Below are 27,790 nucleotides of genomic sequence, written 5' to 3' on the forward strand. Positions count from 1 at the left end.
TTTCCATTTTTAATTACTCGGCGAGAAAAATCAGAGCACGTCGTCGTTTTACCCATAACGATAATAATTTTTCTTATTAAACCCTAACCCCTAATCTAAAGTGAGGGTTTGTATTAACAAGCCTCGGGGAGAAAATGTCGAAGAAGAATGATCTTGCTCGAAGAAAAAGGCTGCACGAATACGAACTAAGAAGTGAGTAGTGTTGCCATAGACTTAAATGAATGTAATTGCCTGATATACTGTTATTTTGTATACTTTGGTGTGCAATTTTTTGGATACTATTGCTTTGAACTTTATCCTGACTGCTTGAAGTTGGTGGAGCAAACAGAAGAGAAAGAAGAGAAGGAGAAGAGGGAGAAGAAGCTTCATGCCAGGAAAAACAAGATGAAGGTAAAGTGCTTTTTCTTTTATTTTTGTTTTTTTTTTCCGATTTCTGCTCGATATAATATATGGAGGGAATTATCTGTTCTATATGTTTGATTGTTTTGCTTCGCTAATCCATTGGAATTAAGGGGCTATCAGCTATGCGAGAAGTTTCAAAATTTCAATCCCTATTTTTTGAAAAAAGAAAAATTGCAACTTTTGCATCTCGACTCAGTGTTCCCTTGTTTAAGTGCTTATTGGGATTGTAATTTTCATTGTTTTGAATACTTGGGATGACATATGATGAAAAAGAACTTGATTTGTGTCATGATTAGGTTGATGGTTCCAGCAGTAAGAAGAAGAAAGGTGGGAGTGGATTTCAAGTTGGCAAGAAAAAGTTGAAAACAAAGTTGAAAACGAAAGTGACGCCATTGGAGAAAGCTAAAGCTGCCCAAGCAATGGAGATCGACAACTGAGGTTATTATCTAGGAAATTCGTCGAATGGGAAATGAAAAATCATCGTTCTTTCATTGAGTCAGTGGTGTTTGTTTCTTGGAGCATGGGTTGTTCATCTTGCTTTCACATTATGAAAATTTAATTTAGATTAACTATTAATATGGACATCTTTTGGGTGGAAGTTAAGGTTCTTTGGAAGAACTTTTCTTTACTTTTGTCAGGTATGGAAATTACATATACTTTCTGTTTAATTGTTTCCTTTGGAGATAAATCATTGTTCTGTTGGGAGAAATTTAACCTCTGACTGGAAATTAGTTGGTCCAAAATTTGGTGGCAGTTGGCCATAAAGACCTAGTGCATGATGCAGCGAGCCAGCGAACCACATAAAGGAATTTGTTTCTCCATTCTATTGTTTCTTACAACACTGAACTTCAATCATTATATAAGAGAATGAGAGTATGAGACCTAGAAAATCCAAAGACACGTCTATGATACTGTTTAACCTAAAATCAGCAGCAATTATCAATTCAATAATGCTAACGAAACACGTTAATACACATCTAAGCTCATCGGATCTTTTATGATGAAATACTATAATTCCTATACCTCTTAACAGATAACAGAGTAATTCATTGATCAATGTAGCCGTCATCGTAAATGAGGACAGCCGATCAATTTAAAGTGAGATTTCAACAAGTGATACTAAAAGGTAAAAAAAAAGTAGCATCCCGGCATAAACAACTTACAGGTCTTGAATCACTTTCTTGAATTTCCTACCGAGCGGCATTTATAGGTAGCCAACCAAGTTTTAAGATATTTGCAAGTTCTCCATACAGAGGAATACTACTCGAGAAAATTTTATACCAAGATGGTAAACGGATGTACCAATGCACAATGGATTGGAATGGTTGAAGGTAGCAAATTCATACTACGGCATTTCACAAAGTGAGGGATAAACATGGAGCAGAAAGCAATCAGTTGTTGCTCCAAGTAGCGATGCAGTAAGTAGAATATGTGCAGTTCTCGTGGAGTACATGGGAACTTATTTGAGAGACACCTAAAGAACCTTACTTTTCCATACTTGGAACCTGTGAGGCTTTATATCGGTGGTAAATCTGCAAGAAGCATTTGCACCAGTTCCAAGTAATGGTTAAGCATGAGATTGACTCTGGAGCTGTCCCCTTCCTAAGTCCAAATAGGGAGCAGGAAGCTGATATCCTTGTAAACTCCTTAGAAAAGAAAATACTCAGGCTATATATTGACGTATCTAGTCAGTAATCTAATAATGAGAAAATATAATTACATTGTTTTCATATTTCTCTCAACATTTTATTCGCCTATCAAACACACAATAAAAGTCTTATTATTTTGGTGTTAGTTGGCTGAGGTGCTATCTGTTTCAGACTTGTATTTTGTACATATGAGCTACTGTTTGATCATTTAATATATTCATATCAAATATGACCTTTCATGAAGCTGTGACTCAATTTCTTACGACGCCCTAGTTACCTTTAAGATTTTCTTTTTAAAGGCGTGTATTGCATGAGGTTATTGGTTGTCTTTATCTATGAAATCTTCTTTTGTACAAGGAGAACCGTAGTAGTATTTTCTTTATAAGAAATATGATGTACATAAGTTTGGTTTTCAAGGATGCCTGGCTACTGTACAAGCTTTACGCGCACAACATATATACAACACCACTTAAAAACATAATTCTTTTGTCTAGGCATCAGACCAAGTAATGTCCAAATAGCCCCAATTGCCTTCTGGCACCCCCAAGGCTTCCCAGACAGCTTTTGATGCATCGACTATGTTATTAGCACACGGAGGCTGATAATCATGGTCTCCATCACATCCCATTGTGGAATCACACTCGTCAACAACCATAGCTGTTACGGTTCTACCATTGGCACTTATCTTTATATTGTTCAGGCATCTGCTTCCTCCATTGTACCATCCCGTCGATAGTGCAACAACTGGCTTGTCATCAGAATGGTATTGGTTGTCACATTCCGATGGTCCACCACCATCTCCACCTTTCTGGAAACTGTTGAGTGTCAGGGCTGCTTTGGTGCTTCCAGACACCGGGGGAGAACATTTGTATGTGGTATAAAACTTTCCCTGCTTACAGCAGTCCGAGTCGTTTTCTCGATTACATTGCCCTGGAGGTGGCTTTCTTCCTTCTATTTTGCCACTTGGTTTGCATCCTTGAAGTCTAGCCTCTACGGAAAGAAAAGCAAGGAGAACCAACAGAAGAAGAAGAGCTGCAATTCCCAAGTTCTTCATATCACTTCGGGTTACTAGATATTGGATGTGGAGTAGGATGAAGTAACCTGTTTATACAAGCCGTTCCCTATAGAAAGCCGAGAAAGTGTTCAACGCTCACAACTTATAATTTCCTATTTTTGTAAATTTAATTAGCTGCGACTTTGGTACTCTATTGAAGGAGTCGGAACATTTTTTCCTCCAAAGTTTCTAAGCCGTGTTGGTTAAGCTACGTATGCTATTTTATTACGTCTACTCTTGTACTTCAGTGTCTCTACCAGCAAAATTTATAGTCCATTGTAGTTTCGAGACAGTGATGTCCTAGAACAAACAGATAAGTTTTATGTTTATTTATTTTTTTGCCGACAATCTTTAATGGGTTTTCTATGTCTCCTTGAGTGAACGTCCGCTGATTTTGAGCATGACATGTTGTTTCCACCACTAAAGTTTAGACTCTCCCAGTTGTCACCTTGAAGAAATCTTTTTACATTTTAAATAACAATATTTGTATCATCAATAAAAATTTAGTTATAAAAATTAAAGTTCACCCAAAACAATGTCTTTGAATTATTTACATGCTACATTACAAATCGTCAAGATTACCCTTAATCTTACTTTTTAATTCCATAATAAAAATGTACTCTTCTTTAATCTCGGAAACTCGAGGTCGTTCGGGTAAATTCGAGATACGAATGTAATATTACAAATCAAGTCATCAAATCGATCACCTCGTGATTCCGCACCCGTCGTACCATGTCATCCCAGCTAGGAGCAAATAGAGTTAATCTTGGAAGTGAGGGAGCACAAAATGAAACCAGCCCTCGTTATATTCTCCTCTCTTAGATTTCTTGTCCAAACGCGGTTTTTTGTTTATGGAGATTAGGGTTATATTTGAAGTTCCCTGCATGGAACTTATAATTGTCAGAATTCAGCAAAGAGAACGAACGACATACTTTACTCTTCCTGAGTTTGCTATGCTCAATTGCAGAGCATTTCCATGGAAAATCAGCGCGATTTCAAAGTTCCGAAACTGAAATCATTGGACGGCGTCATCTCGCCGATCAATGTCTCCGGTCGCTGCTTCCACCACTCGCCTCTGAGTCCCATTTTCGATCCGTACGCATCTGACAGTTCGGATTCTCCAACTCCACTGATGAAGTACCTATGCTCCGCAGCTCCGGCGCTCGGCGCCACCACTGTCCCATCCTCACCGGTGTTCGCTACGCCTCTGAAGGTCGAGGAGGATGTTCTCGTTATGGATGGAATTCCGGTGCCAAAATCCAATAAATGTGGCCCAGCGAGAGTAAGGTCAGCTCTGACATTATTGAAATTGAATTTGAATTCTACTTCGTCACAGCCAGGTGGTGTCGCAGCTGAGAATGAGAATTCCAACAAAGCGGATATTTGCCGTCATTGGAAGGATTCTGCCATATGCCGCTTTGGTTCCAAATGCCAGGTCAACTACCTCTCTCTATCAAAAGTTTGATTCTTGTTTTCTTTCAATATTTGCAATGGGTAAAGGTAAAGTCGTTGCTTATGATTTGAGAGGAAAAGCACCGAAAAGCTCACTGCTTCCTATCAACATATATGGCTAAATGTGTTATTTAGGAATCGCTGAGTAAATTGCTTTATTGACTTCACCTTTGGATTGCAACAGTTTGCACACGGCAAGGAGGAGCTGCGTCCTCCTCGTTTCTCTGACAAAAACAAGCTTGAGGTATGAAAGATACATTCTTTTTCTCGTTTTGCTTTACTTTTCTTGCATAATATTATATCATCCATATTGGCCAACTGTTGAATCGTACGTCTTCGTACCACAAGATTTATTGTGTGATTTCTAATACTTTTGCAATTTCCTTGCAAATAGATCTTCAAACCATACAACAGTTCCAGTGGATCAAGCTCATCATCACATGGCAGGAAAAGCTGTTCAGTTAACCAAATCATCGCCGCCTCCACTTCAGCAGCCCTCCTATTGCCGATACCGTCCACACCAATGACCTCATTAACATCTACTGTCGAAATCAAATCCAATTCTGGATCCATCAATGAGAGCAAAGACCCTAATACTGCTCTTTTAGGTTCCAATTGGTTACCTCTGGATGATGGATTTGAGGTTATTTTACCACTTGGATCAAGTGAAAGAAAAAAGAATCCCTCGAAAGAAGATTTGGAGGCTGAGATACAAAAACTTCTGTACGGTACAGGTTCGACAAAAAGATTGCCTGTGTTTCTCGGTATATGCACAGACTGATTGCTTGATTGGGTTCTCTTTTGGCTGAAGAATTTAAGATCCACCATTCTTGTCACTGATTAGATGGTAAAATTGTTGTGATTTTGTGATGCCATTTTTACCAGTTTTTGCACCCACAATTTGGCTGTGAGATAGAGGTATAGTTGAATGCTGCAAAAAATGAATAGCAAGTACAGTTATCTGATTACATGTCGATTGTTGCCTGAATGAATAAGTGGGTTCTCTAATTCCTGAATTTGTACACGTTTCGGCACTATGTGGACAGTACTTGGATATGGATTCGAAAGTAACACTTGTGGTACAGAGAGATAAAAAAAATTCGATGATGAGATAATGTTCTCAACAATTGTAAAGAGTGCTACATTTCGTCTTGGCATGTAAAAAACTTAAGAAGGAATGATGTTCTTTGATACTGAGAAGGAGAGAAAAACTTTCATGGTTATTATACAGCAGAATTTTTCCTTAGGACTTTACATCTGAGTCTTTATATTCTTTTGTATATTAAACTCAATATATGTTAACACGAACATAAAATAAAACATAATTTCCACTATGCATCTCCACGTTATATCCAAATCACCCCCGTCCTCTAAAGGCACCCCTAAGGCTCTCCAAACAGCTTGAGAAGCATCAACAATGTTATTATCACACTGAGGCAGATAATCATGTTTTTTATTGCACCCCATCGAAGAATCACACTCGTCAACAACCATAGCATTCACACTTCTGCCTTCAGCACTTAATACTAATATTGTTGAGGCACCTGCTTCCGCTACTATACCATCAAGTTGATAATGCAACGACTGGTGTGTGGTACTTATTACCATATTCGATGGCTTCCCTCCATCTACACCTTCTTCGAAACTGTTCAGATTGACAGTAAAGCTCAAGCTATTCATAAAAATTTTCAGTTCCTTTATGCGTTAAAGCTGAAGTCTTGAAAATTAATTAGATGGAGATAAAATTTATTTGCAGCTTAACCCAAGAAAATGCCAGGATTGCTCTCATTTATACTTTTGGCTGCTTCTTATATGATCCAGTTGAGGTTTCAACGGGACTATATACGTATAATATTTTTTGCATCAACTTTACCTCTACGGTATTGCGTTTAGTAAAGAAATGGGATTAAAATTAATTGATCTGTATCCTTTCGTTGCCTTTGAATCAGGTTTAACTAATTGGAATGTGTTCCCATTGGACTTTGTTGCTGAAGCCTCTAAGAAATCATTTCAGAACATTTTCTTAATAGATTTGTGTGCGTAGCAATTGCTTTTGCTGTTTATATAATATATGATATCACAAATGAAACTTGAAATTTAGGCAAAAAAATTGAGTTTTGCCATAACATTAGCTCGTGCCTCATGTTCTGTCCTGAATGGTCACCTTGTTTTATCACAAATTTTTATTTCAATTCTCGTAATGGTAAAAGCGACACTTTGTCAAGATTTCACAAGAGATCTCATCGGTTAACTTGGTTTTAAAATTTAGAAAAATAAATGAGAATTCATTGGTCGGAATAAGTCTTAACTCTTAACACTGATATATGTTCGTCCTTTTTATTTTGTCTGGTTGTAGAATTGATCAGATTAAGCGTGAAATAAACTAGCTAAAAAATGTTGAAATTTATTTTTCATCTTTTCAGTTGCACCTTCAGTATAACCTCGTGATTATAAACATTTTCTTGTATCGTAATTTCGCAGGCTTGAGGATCCATGAATAACCCTACCCCAAAAAAAAGGATCCATAAATAAACTGGTGAATTGAATTGGATGCATCATGAAATTCAAGAAACCAGCATATCATAAACTCTGGTAAATTGTTGAATCATAGCATTCATATTTCACAGGTATATGCCGTCCAACAACACCATCCCGAAACCACAACAAAGGAAGACAAGTAGTACATAGGAAAACATAAAACATATTTAGACTAGAAGTTGAAGCTCAGAAAGACCAACAAGCACCTAATCTAGGCATCAGACCATGTGATATCCAACTCGCCCCAATCATCTTCGGGAACTCCCAAGGCTTTCCAAACAGCTTTTGATGCATCGACAATGTTATTAGGACATGGAGGCTGATAATCGTGATCTTCATCACACCCCATAGTAGAATCGCACTCATCAACCACCATTGCTGTCACGGTTCTGCCATTAGCACTTATCTTTACATTGTTATGGCATCTGCTGCCTTCACTGTACCATCCGGTCGATAGAGCCACCACTGGGGTGTCATCAGAGTGGTACTTATTGTCACATTCCGATGGTCCTCCACCATCTCCTCCTTTCTGAAAACTATTGAGGGTTAGAACTGCTTTTGTGCTTCCAGATACTGAAGGCGAACACTTGTAGGTCGTGTAGAACTTTCCTTGCTTACAGCAGTCCGAGTAATTTTCTTGGTTACATTGCCCCGGAGGTGGCTTTTTCCCTTCTATTCTGCCGCTCGGCTTGCATCCCTGAATCCTAGCCTCTATGGAATAAGAAGCAAGAAGTATCAGTAAAAGCAGAGTTACTCCTGTGCTTAAGCTTGTGTTGTTCATCTTGATTCTCGATTAATTATCTGAAGAGTTTGGTGAAGGGATCTGCGTATTTGTACTCTCACAATGCTGAATACGCCAGATCAAGGCTCGTGCAAATTATTTTGAATTATTTTCTGATAGATTAGCGTTTCAAGCACTCCACACTATTCCATAGCAGCTACGCTTTGGACCTATATCTTGGCCCAACGAATATTTATTAATTTCTAATTTTTTATTCTTTGAATTTATTATTGTGTATCATTTTCACAAAGTTGCTGCCTTGCATCTGATGTTTTGATGGGATTTTAAAATTTTAAATCCAAAATAGTTATATCGGCATTTGAGATTATGACGTGAGTCGTTGAATAATAAGTTTTTCGTGTTCAAGATTGAGTAAATGTCGCGGCAAATTAAGTACCAGCAAAGTGCACATTCCTATGGTTGGAAGTGTCAATAGAACTATCCACTTTTTGTGTTGAACCCCTAACAACAGTTACCAACTAGTAAATTTGCACAAGTTTTTGTTCTTTGAGCACTTTCTTGGAATTTTTCCTAAATAAAGCTTATAAACACAGACTGATTATCCAATTTTCTGTATCAATATTCTGTATTCAAACACAACTTAAACACTAATATACAATGAAGACGAATAATTTGAGCATGGTTTCATCTCTTCTGCTTTTACTTCTTGCTGTTTATACCATAGAGGCTAGACTTCACGGATGCAAGCCAAGTGGCAGAATAGAAGGGAAGACCCCGCCTCCGGGACAATGTAACCAGGAGAATGACTCAGATTGCTGTAAGCAAGGAGAGTTCTACAATATTTACAAGTGCTCGCCTCCCGTCTCTGGAAGCACAAAGGCCGTTCTGACCCTTAATAGTTTTCAGAAAGGTGGAGATGGTGGAGGGCCATCTGAATGTGACAACAAGTACCACTCCGACGACACGCCAGTGGTGGCTCTATCGACCGGATGGTACAACAGAGGCAGCAGATGTCATAACAACATAAAGATAAGTGCTAATGGCAGAACCGTGACAGCAGTGGTGGTTGACGAGTGCGATTCAACGATGGGGTGTGATAAAGATCACGATTATCAGCCTCCGTGTCCTAATAACATTGTCGATGCGTCAAAGGCTGTATGGAAAGCCTTGGGAGTTCCAGAAGATGATTGGGGCGAGTTGGATATCACATGGTCTGATGCATAGGAGCACTTCTGTTTGATGCAAGTGATCATACTTGTTCATATACATTGTATCTATTGAAGCATATTAAGAATATACATTGTCAGTTTTCTTTTAAGTTTTACCCAAGTTTGATAGCTTTCATGTTGCAAGATTTACCTTTTCATTTTCAAAAAATTGCCTGAAAAATTTAAATCAACAATCTGGTGATAGAGAATATATGAGCAGAGGAGGTAATTAGCCAAGGAAGAACCAACAAATGCCCGTATAAGACTTTTTAAAGTTTTAAACTTGTCAAATTGAGTAGAAGCTGAAATATATATGGAATTTGGCTGGGTCTTTGATAATTTTAAAATACTCCACAGTTCATTTAGTGGAAATGTAAAGATTTTTCAAGTAATAAAAAACTATGAGTTTCACTTTAGAATAATAAATATCGAAATAGTTAGAATTTCAAAAGTTGCTAAATTATTCAACGCTCCGCTTTTTAAATTCTATCACTGCAACAATAATTCCAGGCTTGTTCTTTGTAGCATGTTTTAATTTTTCAAAAATCATTCTCACAACGTAGCACATTATCGATACGGATATTATTTTCGATGCAAAATTGATATCATTCTCAAATATACTTCAATTATTAAATTTTAAAATAAACAACAAATTATCAAAATTTTACATGACTTAACAATAAATAAAAATTATTTGGAAAATAAAACTAAAACAAATCATATTTTAAGAACACATTTTATAAAAACATAAAGATCCGTGAGACGTGTCACAAGTAACTTACTGGTAAAAATAAACGTTTATTAAAATTTGTGTCTTGGATTGATCATATTTTTCCAAAAACAAAGTTCGTGTGTATCTAAAAACAAAGTTCGTGTGTATAAAATTAATTTGTTTTTGGATTGATCATATTCTTCCATGGCAACAAATTAATACTTCAAATTGAAGATGTTTTTTTATAAGGAAGTTGAAGTACTACTATATTAAAAAATTATTTCTTTGGTTTCTCTAAAACCCAAGTTTCTTAATCTTAAACGTTTTTAGATATTACCTTTTAAAATCAAATCCAGTTACAATGAATTATTTCAAAATATTTTTCTTTAAAGCAAAAATGAAGTTCTATTCAATAACACAGAGTATTTTTAATTGAGGGATATAAATGCTACATGAGATTAATGGCAAGGAGCCACTAGCCAAGCCCTTGAATAGGTCAGTGGGTGTGGGGGTGTGCATAGCTTTAGTGAAGAGGGTGGTCTTTCATGCCTATAAATACGTACCCGACTCATTCAAATTCTTCAAATCAAAATCTCAAAAATACCTATCAAGTTCATTAAAATGAAGACACATTTCCTCTGAAGTGTGACTGTCCTACTGTTTTTCTGTGTTTTATCCAAAACCGAAGCTCAGCCTTGCAGACCAAGTGGAGCCCTTAGGGGCAAGAAACCTCGTCCTGGGCAATGCAACTCACAGAACGATTCCGAATGCTGTGTACAAAGACAACTTTATGCCACATTCAATTGTTCGCCTGAAGTGACCAATCGTACCAAAGCTGTCTTAACACTCAACGGTTTTGGACCAGGTGCTGGAGGGGCATCAGAATGTGACGACAAGTTTCACTCAAATGACACCCCAGTGGTGGCATTGTCTACAGGATGGTTCAACAAACAGAAATGGTGCCTTAAATCCATAACGGAAGGAGAATTAAGGCTATCGTGGTTGACGAATGTGACTCAACTATTGGGTGTGATGCTGAGCACGATTTCCAGCCTCCATGCCATAATAACATTGTTGATGCCTCTAGGGCAGTTTGGAAGGCGTTAGGCATGCCAAAAAGAGATTGGGGTTGAGTTGGATATCTTCTGGTTGGTTTGATTCTTGTTTCTGAAACATATGGAAGTGACTGTTTAATTCGAAAACGTCTTGTACTTCTAGCACGTTTGTGTGCATTTTAGTATTGATGTTTTTGTTATATAACACTTCTTAATAAGGAATCCAAATGGTTTAGTTTTCCCGGGAGATGACTCTTGTTGAATATGTAGTCCTATGGAACTATGCATTCTGCAGAATTACATGCTACACAGCAATATTGCCAAACTAAAAAAATGAGCGAACGCGGGGGGATTTATTTTTATTACATTTATTTTCTAGATTTAGACAGTAAGTCCTGGCTTGCTATTTCGGAAGATGAGAGATTCCACCCAACCATCAGACCGCTTTTTGCTGCAATAACTGATAACGTTCAGCAGCTAAAATTAGCGAGTTGATGGTATCTTAAAAGGTCATTTTCATGGAACGTCTCGAAAGTTTTCCAGAATCTTTTTCGATTCCTAATTTATTTGCAAATGTCATGCACATGAGATTTCTCCATTAATCTTGGAGTAGAAAAACTCAGAAGTGCATTAAAAATGTCACCAGTTGGTAATAGGAAGAATTTCTGTAACAATCTGTGTTCAAATCATACCAAAAACAGAGTATCGAGAGTGCTAAATACAGTGTCAACTTTCTATAGAAAAAATGACATGAAAACTACATGTAAACATAATCACACATTTTATACACTTGATATATTGATAACATAGGCAAACTAAATGGCTAGCAAAACTGGAAGTAAACAGAAGAAGAGAACTCACAGCATGCTATCAGTCCGAGCAGGCAACCGTCTGAAGAAATTCAACAGGGCAGATGGTAGCTTATGCCAAAACATTGGATGCCTCATAAAATATAATCCAGAGAAGATTATCAACAACCGGAGAGGTACGACGTACACTATAGTGGCAGCTGCTATGCATAAAACCATGAATATTACAGTAGCTCGTGGGTCTCTCCAGCTCGATAATGCCTGAATCCTTTCCCCTTGAGATGCTATATCACCTACCACCATCTGGATTCGACCAGCTACAGTTCGTAACCGATCGTACCTCATTCTTACAAGGTCTGTACCACATGTGGTTGGGAATGTGTCAAATTCCTCGTCAAGCTCATCAGAATGCACAGCATCGGCAAATGACAGTTTTGTGTCCACGTGAGGAGGGTATCTAGGCCAGTTAGTTCCGGAGACCGATTAGAAACATGTACAGAAATGCGGTTGGTAGAATAAGCTCGGGGAAACAGATTAGCATGACAAAGAGGGCTTGCACTAGAACTGTTGTGATGGGGTTTTTCCACGTACAAACTTCTCTAAACCAGTTTACAACGGTGAACAATCCACTAAAAACTGACATCAACCTGAAAAAGTTAGCCTTGCTTCGCCTCATACTCCAGAGATGTGAATCAGAATCGATCATATACTCGATTACGTCTTTTCTGAGAGGGGGTTCAGCACGACTTAATCGTGCTGTCACTATATTGACAGCTTGGTGACGCAACATATCAAGCTGGGCCATAGTCAATGGTCTCACGTAGTGCATTTTGGGCAAGAGAGGTCTTGAGTATAAGAACATCATATTAGCCATTGATAAGCATGAAAACCTAATCGCCAAATGCAACTCCCCCATCTTCTTTACACCAGAGGGGTTAAGTACCAGAAGTGGGTAAGAATGAGTATACACATGGCCAGTCTCAAGAGTTGATATCCGGATCCGAACTTTCCCAATATTAATGTCTCTGTTACCATTTGAAGCCTTCTCGCCTGTTTGGCCATTGTCAAAAACACCAACAGTAAGAACAGTGGCTGGATCAAAAACTTCCCAAGAGTACTGTTCATTGAACTTGGGATTTAAGCAATCTACAATTGTTCTCGTTCGAATCCATTTCTGACCATACTTTGCAACACAAAATGTATCGGAAGTGCCCTTACCATTTACCATCTTCATGGGCGTAATGGCTTCAGCATTTAAAATCCCTAATTCCAATATACCAATTGGTGGCTTCCAGAGCTGTTTTGCTGTTGGCCTTAAATCGCTGCTATAATGGGTAGATTCATCAAGGACGTGGTAACCTCCATCAAGACAGACTTGAAGAAGGACCCTACTAGCAAACTTGTCTTTAGTCGAATCCCCAACATCATTTGAATTCGGATTTTGAAGGTTAAACCATCGATGATGAACAACATGGTCATCAGCCCGTAGATCAACTGTTGATAATGGAATGAAAATCCTACCAAGAATCTCATCTTTGTTTGGACCGACACGATCTTCCACTGAAAGTATCAGATAATCATCAAATGGTTCAGCAGCAACAAACATCAACTCTTCATTCCATGAAACTTTCAAAGGTTGTAATTGCACTGATTTTGTTCTCAAAACTTGGTTACCAATCTGTGCCTTAACAAGGAGATTCGGAACTTTATTTTTCTCTACTACAACCAAATCCTGTGCCTCAATCACATTAACCCGAACATACCATAACCTTGGGGAGAGGTAAACTTTTGAACGGAGGTGAGTCAACGAAACTGAGCCATCAACAGGGCCAGTGGCATCTGAATGCCAAGCGTCTGGAAAAGCCTCATCAGCTTGTGTTCCTATCCAGACAGCAAGCATTAGTTCTCCTTTCTTTTTCTTCCCCTTCTTGTCTCCAAGTCGATACCATTCTGGAGCCAAAGGGCTATCTGGTGGAACTCGTGTTGGGATCTCAGGAAGGTCAAACCGAATAAGCCCAACAAAATCATCTTTTAACATATCCTTATCTTTGACCACGACTTCCAAGACAGAGGACTGCATTCTTTCTCTTGAAAAGCTGAACACCATATTCCACTCAGGGTTTTGTGTTTTCTCACAATGCTTTGTCACCCCCTTATAGTTACCGAGTTTTACTTCAACAAAGGGGTCAAGACTCCCTGTAAGATTCTTGGAAGGAAGGTCATGAGCTCTGACAACCTGAACAAAGAGGAACTGCATTGGCTCAACCAGGTCATACATGTTGAATGGATTCTCTGATCGTCTAAATTTTCCCCCAACAACTTGACCGCCACCAAGAACAGGGTTGGTTTCTTTAAGCATAAAATCAGCTGGTTGTGAGGATAAAACAGAGTACACGCCATCTTTTATTGGTTCGTTGGAGATGCCGGAAGGTGGAGGCTCTTGTTTCTGGTTCTTTGAGTTGAAGAGGTGATAAAATGCACGCCTTATACCACCCCTTTTGCTGTTAGTCAACGGTTCTGAGATGAGCTCTTCCGCTTTCGGAGAAGCCATCTCAGGAAGAGGAATTGTAGATTTGATATTTGTATCTTCAGTCAAGAAGACTTTCAGGCCAACCTCCCCACGTGCACGTGAGAAAACACCTCCTTTTTCTAAAGGGTAGTTACAAACAGCAGCATCAGATTGGTTAACAAATGATGTGCCAGCTATCCGAACTTTCCCTAGGGAAGATTTATGTTTAATGCTTTTGTTGGCGCTGTAAATATGAGCCTCCAGCATGTGATTATGCATGTCATTTGGATCAGAGACATTAAAATAGAAGGTCTCATTCCAGAACGGGTCAAGATCTTTTTCTTTGATGGTGGTTCGAAATTTCTGACCATCAAATTGAAGCTCCACAAAAGGGTTGGATGCACCCTGTCCATCTGTAGGTATAAGGTTGTGGGCTCTCACAACTTCAACAGCTAACTTGAGATTGCTCATGGCTGACTTTTAACAAATACTTATCCTTGGCGAATACAAGTGAAAGAAATCACATTACCTGTTTGCAAAACATGCTGCTAAACATTAATAATCTCTTAATAGAGGACCAACAGATAAACTTACGAAAGAATCAATAAAAAACTAGCAAATAGGATCCTAATTTTGATACAACTCAGAGTAATAAAAGGGCTTCAGTTTTTTTACTACTTAAGCTAATAGAAGTCTGAACTTTTTTCCCTCCAAAATGCATACAGTTACTTCATCTCAACTAAATTATTAAGTTTGCCATGAATCAAAACAGCGTCCAAATGATACCATATTCTTGAGCTTTGTGTGCTCAACATCAACTAATCTTTGGCAAAAAACAGAACTTTTAGCCTTTTACTTACATTGCGTCACTTGTTAAGTTCGACTAGATACGAATCAGTCTTTTCTAAGGTATTTACCTCCCAAAAGGCATGAAATCAAATCTGGGATTTATCGATTAACATAACAAAAATATGACCAACATATTGAAATACAGTCTTTGCTATTGAGACAGTAGACACCGACTTCCTAAAGAGGCACACAAAATAACTACATAAAATTCCAGCTTCAACTCTCAACAACAACAAAATAAATGTTCATTCTGTGCTACATACTTGCAAAGCAGACCAATCAAATGTACAATTTTGTCACTTTTATTTAAATTAGTCCGAGTAATGACAAAAACATGAAACTGATCAAGAAGCCAAGATAGATCATTAAACTTTTACATTCTTGAATACAACACAAAAAATCCACACCCCATATTCAAACTTTACATTCATATATCATTTTTCAGTACATTTAAAAAAGGGATCTTTACGCCATAAAACACAAATATGCCACACACCCTTAAAGTGTAACGTATGTAGAAATTAGAGAGAGGGAGAAAGAGCAAGGATTTAGAAACACAAAAGGCCAGAAAAGGCACGTACCTTCAGGTTTCTGGTTATTCCATAACTTTTTTATTTTTGACTAAGAAAAATCTTTAATTCTGAGGCACAGATACACAGACGAAACTGAAAAGGAAAGATGTGGGAAATGAAGAATTAAAGAAGCACCTCTATTAGATTAGATAGATAATACGAACTTATCGTAAGTTGCCACTTGGCACAGTAATACATTAATATGTATTTAATTCCATATATTTTGTTTTAAAAATATTATTTTATTCTACAAAATTATATTTAACACTTATTCTTATTTTATAATCATAAAATATTAGATTTTAAGCATATTTTCTGTACTTATTTATTTTTATATTGTATATATTATCAAATAAAATATTATTAAAGAAGAGGAAAAATCAAAGAAGACGCCGAAGATGGTTGAAAAGTCTACGACAGGGGTCTATGAATATAACAGACAGAGGTTCCCGCATATTCACTTAAATATCTGGAGAAAATTATTCTTGATTTTTAATATATAATTTATTTTTGAAATAAATAAGTTTTTCACGTATCTATTAAATTAGTAAAAGCTAATAAAAATTGGAAGTTCCTTTAAAAAAAAAATAAAAATTGGAAGTTGTCATTTGTCAACTATATTGCATGAGACCAATCCTTATTAATTTACCTTAAACATTTCTTGTTTACACCCTCAAATATCTGTCAACCTGTGGGACATAAGTTCCACTCAAAATTTGAATTTCTCATTTTATTTTAAAAATCCATTCCTATTTCATATACTTGTCCACTTCAACATCTATCATCAAATTCAGGCATCCTAGTATTACATCATGCCACGACTTTTAGTTTCGAGTTTGGTACTCGTAGGTTGCTCTTAGTATTATATTTTTCAAAATTTCAAGAAGTTTCAGAAATTTCCATTAAAAACTTTTTGTAAATAGTTAAAAGGGAGATCAGAAGGTTTATAAAAAAACGTTACTCATTCTCCCATAAGTTCCATGTATATAGAATATTTGAAGCACACAAACTAGTAAAAGTTAACTATTTGCCAATATCCATAAACTGGTAAAAAAAATCGTACGTTACAATTTGTTAATTAATCTCTACTTGTATATTTGTAAACAGTTAAACTTGGCCTTCAAAAAGCTTTAAGATATAGCTAAAAATGTGTACGTCAATATTCTATGTACTTTGAACAACTAAGAGGTGAAACAGGAGATTTTAATTGAGGCCATTATAAAGATTTATTTGCTGCTGTTTTGTTTGTTCCAGTACTCATTCTCCCATGCTTCAACTTCTCTGGTTGCCTTCTCTTGTTCATCAATAAAAGCCTTGAATTCTTGAGGTTCATAAGGTGGAGGCATAGTGCATGGAGATATATCCCTTGGGGACTTCTCCAATGATTCTTCCATGAATTTTCTCCAATTCCCATCCGCAGAGCACGCCATCGATTCCGAACAAAGCTCCTTTGCATTTGGAGGAATCGTGGGCTTATACTTTAAGAGCTTTGCATATTCATTCAGCAGGTGAAACATGTAATCATACACATTGTCCATCTTCAAATCTTCGTGGATGAAGCGGCTCCCGGCTTCCCCGATGGCCTTCGCCTGAGAAACATGTTACAAAACAAAGACAAATGCAAAAGTAGTTTAAATATTATCAGAGATTTTTACTTGGTGCAAAAATTAGTATGGTAAGAAAAGAATCACCTTCTGAGTGTGATTGTTTCCCCATTCAACAGCAAACTTGGAGGACTTGCATTTGTCATTTTCTCTAACTGGCCAATAGTGATGCTGAGGGATCATTCCTCTTATGAAGAAATCGTACCAACGGAGTGTCATTAGCAAAGTTGGGGAATCACAGGCTAAGATGTACTTTTCACTCACAGACCATGCCCATCCTTCTATATAAATTTTGTACCTGAAATACAAAATACAATACGAGTAGCCAAAATTTGAACCTTGTACCAAATTTGTAGGCTAATTATAAATTTTCTTAGACCTGTGGGTGCATTGGTCTCCAAGACTTGATTGTTTGTACCCTTGTTGGGATTCCGCTATCCAATCCTGAAAACCAAAAGTTGTAATAAGAATTATATACAGCTTCACCAAATTCATATTGAATGCAAAATCTATATCGTATATTTAAGTGGTGATTACTTGAACATAAAGGCGTGTGTTCCAGTCATTTTGTTGAGTGAGATTGCATCGCATAAGGTCCCCTCTCCATGGGGCAACATGTGGGTTTCCCCTCCAATAGGCGTAGGGTACTCTATCCTCCCATTTTGTCCTCTTATTCCCTTCTTTTATCTCTTCCAATACACTTCTCCATGGCTTTATATTTATCTCTGCCCTGCACCAATCACATGATGAACAAATAAAAACTTTACTGGTAAGTGGTAATAGCTCCAAATTAAAGTTCTTATTTAAAAAAATCCACTATGTTTTCAAAATTCGTGAAAAGGCCTCGATGGTAACTTTAATTTCAAAATAACCCCTACCATTATCTTCTTAAAATTTGGAATATAATAGCCCCTATCATTGTCTTAATTAAATTCTTGATGCAACGCCATATCCAATATATAAATATATTCATAACCCAAGAATTATCTAAAAGTGAAAAAAAAAAACATATTCAATTCTATTATTGGAGGAAAGAAGGGAATTTATTTAATTTAACCTTGTCAAATATGTATATGATTCTGTCAAAAATTTATAATTAAATTAGATCGTGACTCAGTTGACTCCAGTGTCCCTATCTGATCGGTCCATAGGAACATTAAATAAGGGATACGCATCTAACTCTCGGAAGTCTCTAACATTACCGAAGGGACACGCCTCTGACTTTTGGGGGAGCCTACGAAAAATAGTTGAGAATGTGTATGTTTTAGACAAATATGTAAAAATATTTAATTAAGTCATTTTATTATGCTAGATATAAGATTTAGATCACGCTGAAAATCCAACATTTGATGTTGTATAATTTTTACATGAGATGATCAGATCAACTCGTGTAAAGTGTCAGATAAATTTGAAAAATTGTCAGACAAACGAGATGATCAATCATCTCATGTAAAAGAAAAACAACATCTGTGTTTTCAGTTCCAGCAGAAAATCCAAATCCCTGTATATATTATCTGATTATAGAAAAAAATTGTAAGTATTCTGAATCAACTAATTACTCAATTTCTCGAGTATTTTGAACTTAATTAAAATATTGAATTCGTATTTCGAGTTGAATTCAAACGGGTAAATGCTCCATGTCGATTTAAGAGAATATATGCAGCTTCTAAAAATAAATAATTATTAATTCTTTTTTCAGAAAAATAAAAAAATCAATCATCATTTGTTTTAGATTTTGCAAAAGAATATTGCTAATAACAACGAAACTGCGTAAGTGGAGAAAAAAGTATTACCAGCCCCAAAATGACCAATCGGGAAACACGATATCCAAGCTCCGCCAATCCGAACAGTACCGGAACAGCGGCGGAGGCTCCGAGCCCGGTGATCGGAATTGATTCTCTTGTACGACGGGCCTGTCATCACTGTCGAACATGAGCTCCAAATCCGGTAATCTCCCTGGGTACAACCTCGCCAGCTGCACAAATCCCCATATCGTGAACAGAGCACGACTCTGGATCGACTTCCTAAACCTCTCCACGTAAACTGTTCCGTCTACGATCAAGAGTCTGAAATGCGCGGTGTTCCGCGCCTTCTCCACCATTTCACGCGTGATTCCGGTCTGCCTCCAGTGGCGCAAGTCTTGGTGGATCCATCGGAAGTACTCGGGGCAGGTTTGTGAATTTTTCGAGGGATCGTGGGCGAATTTTTGCGAAATAGGGTTCCTCAGGGGACATGCATTGGTGCCATTCCATGTGTTGCAGTCCAGCGGAAACTCGAGGGTGGTTTTGTGAGCGCTTAATGTAGGAAAAGGTTCTCTAGAGGAAAATCCTGCGTATCTAGCCTGCGTGCAAGAATCATCTTCAGACAATATAAATTCGATGGTGGTTCTAGAATCCAAACAGACCGATCTTATCGTACATCAATGTTTGAATTCGAGGTAACAAACTTCTCTCTCTCTCTCAACTAAAAAGAAAAAAAATTAAAGCAGAAGATCGAGTGAACATATCATCTCAATTCAAATATTTATTAAAATCTAATCAAACCAATGGAGTTCGTGTATATGGAGATGATCCCTGCCTAAAATCAAATCAAAATTTGATGGTCAAAAATTGGGAAGAATACATACGAGGTCAAGCCAGCCGGAGAAAACCAGCCCTGAAAGTAAGAGGAGAAAGAAGAAAACAAGAAGCGCTGTAGCAGTCAAAGTGGACTTCTTCTTCAGCGATTTCCACCATTTTTGTAGCTGAAAATTAGATATCTGATCATCGAAAGCAGATATCTTCATTGACTTCTCTTCTTGATCAACTCCAGTACTCATGCTTCACTTTAATTATTCTTCAAATTTAATTACTTAATCATCCCCAAATATATATGATCATAAACTTGTCTGCAAACATGTATTTAACCTAAAATTCCCACGAGAGGAGAAGGTTGATTTTATTGGTTTATGTTTATCATCTGATCTTTGAAAGTTCGAGTGCGAATACAAATAATAGTAATTGTTTGTATCAGCTGTCATTAATTATTAGTGTCCTTATTAACCTTGTCTTATTAGTTTCACTTCAAAACACGATTCTTTGTCACATGCATGTATCAATATTTAAGTTAACTCATCCAAGAAAAAAATATTCTAGTAATTTTGATAAATTATGTGATGGCCAATGAATCTTGTGATATTGTATAACCTGAATTCCTGGATTGACATTTAAGACCAACAACTATGTTTACAACAATATATAGTTGCCATGTACCCCAAACATGGCACAAATCTTACTTTCTGAAATACAAAAACATCCCAACAGCTATTTTTTTAAATGGTTGAAGCAAGCAGCTAAATATCGCGACTGGGAACACTCCTAGGAAAGCTTTTGAGAGCTTTACAGTTTAAAAATTGCCAGTAGCATCTAATAATCAAAGATACAGAAATTGTTGTTTCTTCTTCTTCTTCTGACAAAAATGGTGTAAGAGATTTGGGAAATCGTTCTTGTTTGGATTCCTCGAAGTCGAAGGATATTGAAGCCGTATAGCGGTACAGATACTTACTGCATGTGAAGAAACAATTTTAGTGTCGAGAAGTTTTAGTAGACTAGGTCTCACTGATCGTCATGAGAAAGCCTCCACTCCCAAGCTCACCATATGCTTAGGATACATGCTTATTCCAGGAGGATTCGATGACGGAATGAGAGGCTTCCCACATGAAAATAATTCAAAATTTGAAGCATAATTGATTCTTTTACGTATGTTATCAAGGAATGTAAAAAATACTGTCGAATTGGAAGGAAAAAAACTATTTATAACTCTCAAAATTCAAATCATGCAGATTGATTTAACTCAATCCTACATAAACAAAGAAAAAAAGCCTTGGGTTCTTTCACAATAAGTGGAAGCTATCTTTTACAATGAAACGGTCATGACATAAACAGAACATATTCGAAAATCTGGCATCATATGCCTCGCGAGTCAAATACAAAGTCTTTTATGGCCAAGATCACGATGTCATACAACCCTTGACCAGAAACAAGGGTAAACTGTTTGTCAGGCGACAATAATTCTGATACAAAAAAGATGACAGTTAAAACAGGGAGGAACCAAATGTTGCCGAATTACCATTCCCATGCCGAGGCATCTAAAGAACGAAGATTTCAAAACAAAGGGAACAGCCAGCTGAACAGACACATATACACAGTTCTCTTGGTGAACCAAACATTTATGTGAATCAATACATGTAGATAGCACAAATCACCCGTGTAGCAACTCCCAACCATGAAGCAACTAGCCCATACTACCGATCATTGGCAGTAGATTGCTTGATCTATTTGTGGAGGGATCTGCTTAATCTCTGTTCCTAGTTCTTGTTCAATCCTGTATCTGAAAGATCAAGATACACATCAAGGTCAAAAGATAACTAAAATGAACAACTCCATCCATACACAGGAATGAAATCTTACAAATTGAAGCGATCCTCATAGGTGATCAAATTCACGGCTAACCCAAGGTGTCCAAACCTTCCTGATCGACCAACCTACGTGTAACATGAACATTTATGAGGAAATAGTTGCTTAGCATGAAAAGAACACCGATTAAAAAAAAATCAATCTTGTACCCTGTGTAAATATGTTTCTGAGTTCTTGGGAAAATCAAAATTAATAACGACATTGACAGCTTGAATGTCTATCCCTCTTGTAAATAAGTCTGCAATTTGATCACAAGAATGGAAAAAACAATGTAATCACCGATAGGAGATAAAAGAGCATTGGAATGGAATTAGAACTATGAACAAACTTGATATAGCAGTCCACACAATTAAATAATAGAAACAATAAATTTCTAGAAAAGTTATATTGCGGTCTAGAGGCAGGATAGTTAGGAGAAAACAATAATGGTCAAAGGGTGAAGTAGTGCACGCTAGGTTTACTTCCAAGTAAAAAAAACTAAGTTCAAACTAAACAATATAAAAATAATTGATTCACAAACTCTGCCATCATGTGAAATAATTTCACTTCATCACCCCAATCCAATTGTATGACACCTTTCCTAATTGTGAAGATCAAAAAATCTCATGAATCAGATCAAAAATTAAAAACCAACAATTAACACAAAGTTCGGGTAAGTACAAAAGACTGCTGTTTAAAGCAAATTGGTATAAAAATTACTACTCAACAAGCCACCACCATAATGCTTTACTGCGGATATGGTTTATTCTACGCCAAGACAAAAGCAACTAAAAACCAAAAACCAAAACATGGTCATGGCAATAAGCCCTAAAGAGCATACCAGTGCAAACAAGATTCCTGCAGGCACCATTGCGGAAGTCATGAAATACTCTATTCCGATGATCTTGAAGCATCTTAGCATGAATATAGAAGCAAGAATAGCCAAGCTCTGTAATTTTCTTAGCAAGAAGTTCTACACGATTCACAGAATTGCAAAAAATAATAGATTGGTTTATTTGAAGCTGCAACAGAAAGACAACAAATCTGTTAAAGAGAGTCTGGATGGAGAGTTCCGCTAGTTTGGATACAAAAGCACTTGGCTAAATTTGTTTTTAAAAAAAGTAAATATAAATTTGTCTTTGGATTGATTGGTGAAGAAAGACCCTTTTTTCCTAATTCTTGCAAAAGAAGCTGAAGGGAAAACCTAAAAGTCATATTTGTTGACACTATACATGAAAGCACTTAAAAATGCCAAAATTTAAAATCCAGAAGATGTGGTTTCGAGACTTCGTTTTATACTTGAATAAGTGTTCTAAAATTCGGCAACAAAAAAGTGCTAGTCGGCCAGCCTAGGCGGCCCTAGGTGCTGACCGACAACACAGAAAATTACCTATTTTTGGGTTTTTTTAAACAATTTGAGCTTTTAATTTAAATTAAAAGCCCAACTGCAAAAAATGAAAGGTAATGTTTTTATATGCCATGAACCAAAGTCCAACAAGAAATGCGATTTGCTAGCTTGTCCTAAGACACCAAACCTCATTTTCGTCTGAGATCTAGAGTGAGATAATTTCATGAGGATGATTTTGTATCCGAAGAAGAAGAGGAGGATCACAAAAATGATATGGAGTTTTTGTCCGATGACGAACAAGTTGAAAATTATGGAGAATGAGTGGAGTAAATTTGTGATATTCTATTCATTGTGTAGTTTTGAACGCATTTTAAATTTGATGTTATTGTGTTGAGATTATAGTATGTGATTTATTATGCTGATAACGTGGAATTCGCTTAGTGGCTCCTAATCCCACCAACGAGCCTAATCCCAACGTGAGGTGCTGGTCTGGCGCCTGACTATTATCTAGCGAATTTTAGAACCTTAACTTAAATCATTAAAAAAATTATCGCGTGACTCACGTCTTAACATAAAAATACTTTTACTATAAAAAAACTTAAATATCATGATTAATGAAGTTCTTGTTTTTAAATTAAGTGCTGCTGACCCAAACTTTTCATTAGTAAAAAAACTAAACGATCAGAAAAGGTAAAGCAAATGCACTGCGATTAAATATATGCTTAATCTTGTAAACCTTCGAAAATAGAGTGTTGAGGCAGTGAACTTTCTGTCTTTCTTCCACAAAAGCAAAATACTGAGTTATACCCTTGAGAGTAAGCTCATCCATAAGGTTGATAATGTAAGGCCTTTTCAAGTACTTGTCTTTAAAATCTTTCACCGTAACAGGAAATGTAGCAGAAAACAAGAGAATCTGACGATTTGCAGGCAAAAAGCCAATCAGCTGCTCAATAGAAGGTTGAAACTCAGGTGACAAAAGCTTATCAGCCTGAAATATATCAGAACAAAGAGAATAAGATCTAACCACTTTCCAACACATCTAGGACTTCATGCCTGCATTACTTCCAAAATTGAAATAAGGAGGAATAGGAAACACAGAAAATTTTTTTATAAAATAGGATTGCATGATCTCATAGAAAGTTTTGAAAAGCAGCGGCCATCTAATGTAGGTAGCATCACTGCATTTTCAAATTCCCCACGCTCAATGTATATACGCAATTTAACAAAAGAATTGAAATATGACAACTGCTGATTCCCAGGTCCAAAAGATAAGAAAAAGGGGATAGACAATGTGAAGCTAAGAAAAAAAATGAAAACAAAGTTGGATACAAGTATATTGTCTACATAACAAACACACTGCATCAATTATGGTTTCAATAGTTAATCAACTGCAATAAAAACATGTTGGCTACTGGCAGTCCATACCTCATCCATTGCTAGCATAGCGCAATCTTTCAAAATGCAAATACCCTTTCTTGCAAGATCAAGGATTCTTCCAGGAGTCCCAACAAGTAGATGAACTGGTTGATAAAGCCGCATTATGTCATCTTTTAAGCTTGTTCCACCAGTAGTTACCATGACTTGAATTTTTAAATGCTTCCCAAGTTCTTTGCAAACTTGGGATGTCTGAAGAGCCAATTCTCGGGTCGGTACTAGAATAACAACTGCAAAGATGCTCGTATGTAAAACACCACAAAAAATAACCGGATACTGCAAATATCTGCGCAACAAACACACCCATATGTCCACAGAGACAATGCCGGCAGACTGATATGGACCATTTAAAATGGATATTGGAGAAGAAACAACATAAACATGTATAGATATAAAAGAAAGTAGTTTGTAAGACAAATAACCCCTATGATTGATCTAATTGTATCATGGATTAAGACTAAAGTGATAGTGTAAGTATCATGCTACCTACAATCTTAGAAAGCCCTTCCATATCGTGTAATGGAAAAAATCAGGTGACTCTTTCTCAAAGGAAATTTAAAATGTACTATGGCATATTGACTTATCCTCAGTTTCAGCTCTCACAATCCAAAGGTCTAGCTGCCATAAGCCTAATACAAGGTCCTAGTTCCCTTAAAAAGTACATCCAAAGAGACCCAAGATGATAAAAGGTGAGGACAATTAAATAGATATAATGGACCTTGAATAGCATTTTTATCTTGATCAATTTTTTCCAAGGCAGGAATGCAAAAGGCAGCAGTTTTTCCAGTTCCATTTTTGGCCCTAGCTAAGATATCACTGCCAGTGAGAGCAATCGGTATGCTCTCCTCTTGGATTGGGGATGGCCTCTCAAAACCCTTCTCATATATTCCCATAAGAAGTTCGCGCTTCAAAAAGTAGTCTTCAAATTCATTTCCTTTCGTGGCAGTAACATCCTAAAAGACAAACAAATGGCAATCAGGAATTCGTACCTACCAATATTCATGCATACAGGAAAACCAGACAAACTGCCAATGAATGCTGAAGAATGATCAACTTACTTAATTCATGTCTAATAATACAACAGTCCTAAACAAAAAATGCCAAAGAAAAAATCTGGAAGGGCGTCCACGAAAAGAATATATTCTATAATCAACTTCAGAGACGACTCATCCAAAATTTGAGGGCTACGAAACTGCAGACTGCAGTTACTCAAGTACATACTTTGGTTAAGAAAGAGATCGGCTTCTGTTATTTTCAGTAATATAGTAGCTCTTGATGACAAACTAGGCTCTTAGGGTTTCCCGAGCAGCTTAACAATCAATTCAGGCAACACTCATAACAAAAGTTTTTCCCTATGCTAGATTAACCTGAGGCTCTTTCTGAAGGGTTCGCTTAACATCACGGCATAATATTTGGTGAGTAAAAGCATCACAAGGCTTGTTCAAAAAAGGACAATTACAAGTTAGTGATTGAGCAGAAGCCTCCATGATTATCCGCTTACATAATAACTAAACCATGTTTCAAGTGCTTGTTAACCGATTTTATTCAGTAGCGATGTGTCAAACTTTCCTAACATAAAATAACATAGTGATTAAGACCATGATAACTACCCTAACCATCTTGAACTTTTAATTTGATCGAAAATATCCAAACTATTTTAACAATAAAGCATACAAGATAAACCAATGAAATTGACTTTGTATGGACACTTGACAGTAACAAGAATCGTCAAAAAATATTACCTCAGTTTTGAAACGGGTGTCCCGAGGCGGTAACTTTAAGCTTGCTTTCCAATCTTGAGCACTGGTCAAGAAGAAAAGCAATAGAAAGTAGATGTTTGTGTTAATTATTGTAAGTCCGAGATTACTAGGACGATAGATAAGTGAACGATATATGCCAATGCAAGAAATATGTGTGTGTGTTGAGGGGAGGCAGAATAACAAAATTTCCTGTACAGCATTTGGTTATCTAGGAGTCACTGAATAAAAGGTCTTCCCAAAAACATGTCGGCACCATGCAGGAACAAAGCAAAACAGATCCGAGACAAACCACAAGCCTCATGCCCCAAAGAGGTCGACAAAAACGAAAAAAAAAAAAAAACTTCAATGCAATTTCACATGTAGCAACAATTCATAACTGCGATCTGATCTCAATAGACCTTCTGACACACTAGAACAACAACTACCGGAGTCATTACAGTTCTAAAGATTAGGAGATATTACAATTCTAAAGTTAGCATTTTTAGTAAGAAACACTAATTAAGCCAGCCACACGTTGAAAGATTGAGTACTTGGTTCCAGCATATTGTTTTCATGTGACACTATATCTATAGGTTATACAAGTTTATTTTCTTTCTCGTAAAATTCCAATGCCTATACTCCAGCTCGTAGCATAGTCAATTCAATGTATAGCCCGGTGAAATACAAAGATCTTTAAGATCCAATTCACTCTAATTATTCGTTATAAAGACAAAAACAGGACGTGCAAAAGGCCTTTAAGAGGAACTGAGAGTCTGAGACCAACAACCAATTTATTAGTGAATCATATCGTCAGAAACGAAATTAATATAGTTTGAAGTAAGGGGGGAAAAAGAACAAGTGACGACTACAAAGATATTAACCTCGAATCTACAGCTTCAGATTGCACGGTTTTCTCAACCTCGTCGATAGTTGCATCAGCTGGCGTTAGATGAGTTCTTGGCAGCCATTGCTGTGGCTGAGGGTTTTGAAAAAACTGATTGCTCTGATTATTATTCGGAGCTGGACTACGCTGTACGTACTGCTGAGCAGGGTTTCTCGACTGAAAACCAGGGTTCAGCCCCGCATTTGAATGTATTCCGCCTCCTCGGCCGCCTCCCATACCTGGCGGCGGATATCTCGCTCTCGAATTCATCACAAATCCCTCAATACAAACACTTGATCGAATTTCACATCAAACAAAAATTCGTGCTAATCTCTTGCGTTTATATCTGTACAAAACAATATATAATTCTGAAGCTACAAATAGGATGCTGCTGCGGTATACTTGAAAGTTTTTGTGTTAGCTTGGTGGCAGCAGGGGAGAATGATTTGCTGCATTTAGGGAAAAGAGTGCACCACTACGTAATTTACAATAACTTGTGGGTATGTTTTGAGATTATTAAAACCTTGTCTGGATTTTGTGGCTTTGTTCTAAGATTTGATTATCATATTCTCTTTTCTAAAATTTTTAAAGCTACTAAAATATTTTTTTGCCCTCTATCCAAACTTTTAAATTTTTAAATTAAATAATTGTATCATTTCTAATATAAAAATTTATTATAATAAAATATTTAATTTAAAAAAAAATTTAACACAAAAAACATCACATATATACAAACAACGCATGCAAATAATCGTTACATTCGTCATTTTCAAGATGATTAGTTAAATATCATTCCAA

General features: G+C 36.8%; 5 protein-coding genes and 3 pseudogenes across 7 annotated transcripts; 4 read left to right on the forward strand and 4 right to left on the reverse strand.

The window, feature by feature from the left end:
• Nucleotides 1-37: 37 nt before the first annotated feature.
• On the forward strand, nucleotides 38-1,070 carry LOC140956663 (uncharacterized). The gene is made up of 3 exons (XM_073413510.1): nucleotides 38-192; nucleotides 329-390; nucleotides 699-1,070. The coding sequence occupies exons 1-3, from the start codon at nucleotides 135-137 to the stop codon at nucleotides 837-839; spliced, it is 261 nt and encodes an 86-aa protein (XP_073269611.1). The 5' UTR covers nucleotides 38-134; the 3' UTR covers nucleotides 840-1,070.
• LOC140956665 (uncharacterized) lies at nucleotides 941-8,083 on the reverse strand (annotated as a pseudogene).
• LOC140956659 (uncharacterized) lies at nucleotides 3,765-7,341 on the forward strand. Of its 3 annotated transcripts, none has more exons than XR_012171502.1 (4): nucleotides 3,765-4,540; nucleotides 4,742-4,801; nucleotides 4,952-5,404; nucleotides 7,185-7,341. XR_012171502.1 is itself a non-coding variant. In XM_073413505.1 (3 exons), the coding sequence occupies exons 1-3, from the start codon at nucleotides 4,082-4,084 to the stop codon at nucleotides 5,336-5,338; spliced, it is 906 nt and encodes a 301-aa protein (XP_073269606.1). In that variant the 5' UTR covers nucleotides 3,765-4,081; the 3' UTR covers nucleotides 5,339-5,565. The 3 variants fall into 3 exon arrangements, 1 of the variants encoding a protein (XP_073269606.1); XR_012171501.1 differs by lacking the exon at nucleotides 7,185-7,341 and adding an exon at nucleotides 7,039-7,176; XM_073413505.1 differs by lacking the exon at nucleotides 7,185-7,341 and having other exon boundaries at nucleotides 4,952-5,565.
• Nucleotides 8,084-8,265: 182 nt separating the features above from the next.
• On the forward strand, nucleotides 8,266-9,154 carry LOC140956661 (kiwellin-1-like). Its single transcript, XM_073413509.1, has one exon. It carries the CDS (start codon nucleotides 8,495-8,497, stop codon nucleotides 9,059-9,061), a length of 567 nt encoding a protein of 188 aa, XP_073269610.1. The 5' UTR covers nucleotides 8,266-8,494; the 3' UTR covers nucleotides 9,062-9,154.
• A 1,224-nt stretch (nucleotides 9,155-10,378) lies between these two features.
• LOC140956662 (kiwellin-1-like) lies at nucleotides 10,379-10,918 on the forward strand (annotated as a pseudogene).
• Nucleotides 10,919-11,438: 520 nt separating this feature from the next.
• On the reverse strand, nucleotides 11,439-15,683 carry LOC140957015 (FT-interacting protein 3-like; annotated as a pseudogene).
• Nucleotides 15,684-16,561: 878 nt separating this feature from the next.
• On the reverse strand, nucleotides 16,562-20,126 carry LOC140956654 (uncharacterized). Its single transcript, XM_073413498.1, has 6 exons — nucleotides 19,782-20,126; nucleotides 18,949-19,496; nucleotides 17,693-17,885; nucleotides 17,535-17,599; nucleotides 17,243-17,453; nucleotides 16,562-17,140 (listed from the first exon to the last, which is right to left on the reverse strand). Exons 1-6 carry the CDS (start codon nucleotides 19,971-19,973, stop codon nucleotides 16,778-16,780), a joined length of 1,572 nt encoding a protein of 523 aa, XP_073269599.1. The 5' UTR covers nucleotides 19,974-20,126; the 3' UTR covers nucleotides 16,562-16,777.
• An 850-nt stretch (nucleotides 20,127-20,976) lies between these two features.
• LOC140956655 (DEAD-box ATP-dependent RNA helicase 6-like) lies at nucleotides 20,977-27,452 on the reverse strand. Its single transcript, XM_073413499.1, has 9 exons — nucleotides 26,991-27,452; nucleotides 26,113-26,173; nucleotides 25,089-25,323; nucleotides 24,362-24,600; nucleotides 23,673-23,924; nucleotides 22,430-22,610; nucleotides 21,759-21,847; nucleotides 21,604-21,677; nucleotides 20,977-21,523 (listed from the first exon to the last, which is right to left on the reverse strand). Exons 1-9 carry the CDS (start codon nucleotides 27,260-27,262, stop codon nucleotides 21,445-21,447), a joined length of 1,482 nt encoding a protein of 493 aa, XP_073269600.1. The 5' UTR covers nucleotides 27,263-27,452; the 3' UTR covers nucleotides 20,977-21,444.
• Between the last annotated feature and the right edge of the window lie 338 nt (nucleotides 27,453-27,790).

Source organism: Primulina huaijiensis, chromosome 14 (assembly GCF_012295235.1).
Source record: "Primulina huaijiensis isolate GDHJ02 chromosome 14, ASM1229523v2, whole genome shotgun sequence".
In the NCBI taxonomy this organism is placed as follows: domain Eukaryota; kingdom Viridiplantae; phylum Streptophyta; class Magnoliopsida; order Lamiales; family Gesneriaceae; genus Primulina; species Primulina huaijiensis.

What these genes read in the sequence shown, in the direction of transcription:
- LOC140956663 (XM_073413510.1), top strand. Translation starts at nt 135, where the DNA reads ATGTCGAAGAAGAATGATCTTGCTCGAAGAAAAAGGCTGCACGAATAC. An exon ending in GCACGAATACGAACTAAGAA is followed by an intron (nt 193 to 328) that starts GTGAGTAGTGTT and finishes TGGAGCAAACAG; the next exon opens with AAGAGAAAGAAGAGAAGGAG. An exon ending in CCAGGAAAAACAAGATGAAG is followed by an intron (nt 391 to 698) that starts GTAAAGTGCTTT and finishes TGTCATGATTAG; the next exon opens with GTTGATGGTTCCAGCAGTAA.
- LOC140956659 (XM_073413505.1), top strand. Translation starts at nt 4,082, where the DNA reads ATGGAAAATCAGCGCGATTTCAAAGTTCCGAAACTGAAATCATTGGAC. An exon ending in GCTTTGGTTCCAAATGCCAG is followed by an intron (nt 4,541 to 4,741) that starts GTCAACTACCTC and finishes GGATTGCAACAG; the next exon opens with TTTGCACACGGCAAGGAGGA. An exon ending in CTGACAAAAACAAGCTTGAG is followed by an intron (nt 4,802 to 4,951) that starts GTATGAAAGATA and finishes CCTTGCAAATAG; the next exon opens with ATCTTCAAACCATACAACAG.
- LOC140956661 (XM_073413509.1), top strand. Translation starts at nt 8,495, where the DNA reads ATGAAGACGAATAATTTGAGCATGGTTTCATCTCTTCTGCTTTTACTT.
- LOC140956654 (XM_073413498.1), bottom strand. Translation starts at nt 19,973, where the DNA reads ATGAGTACTGGAGTTGATCAAGAAGAGAAGTCAATGAAGATATCTGCT. An exon ending in TCTCCGGCTGGCTTGACCTC is followed by an intron (nt 19,497 to 19,781) that starts GTATGTATTCTT and finishes TCTTGCACGCAG; the next exon opens with GCTAGATACGCAGGATTTTC. An exon ending in GAAACAATCACACTCAGAAG is followed by an intron (nt 17,141 to 17,242) that starts GTGATTCTTTTC and finishes CATGTTTCTCAG; the next exon opens with GCGAAGGCCATCGGGGAAGC.
- LOC140956655 (XM_073413499.1), bottom strand. Translation starts at nt 27,262, where the DNA reads ATGAATTCGAGAGCGAGATATCCGCCGCCAGGTATGGGAGGCGGCCGA. An exon ending in TCAACACTCTATTTTCGAAG is followed by an intron (nt 22,611 to 23,672) that starts GTTTACAAGATT and finishes TTTCTGTTGCAG; the next exon opens with CTTCAAATAAACCAATCTAT. An exon ending in CAGGAATCTTGTTTGCACTG is followed by an intron (nt 21,848 to 22,429) that starts GTATGCTCTTTA and finishes ATCAAATTGCAG; the next exon opens with ACTTATTTACAAGAGGGATA.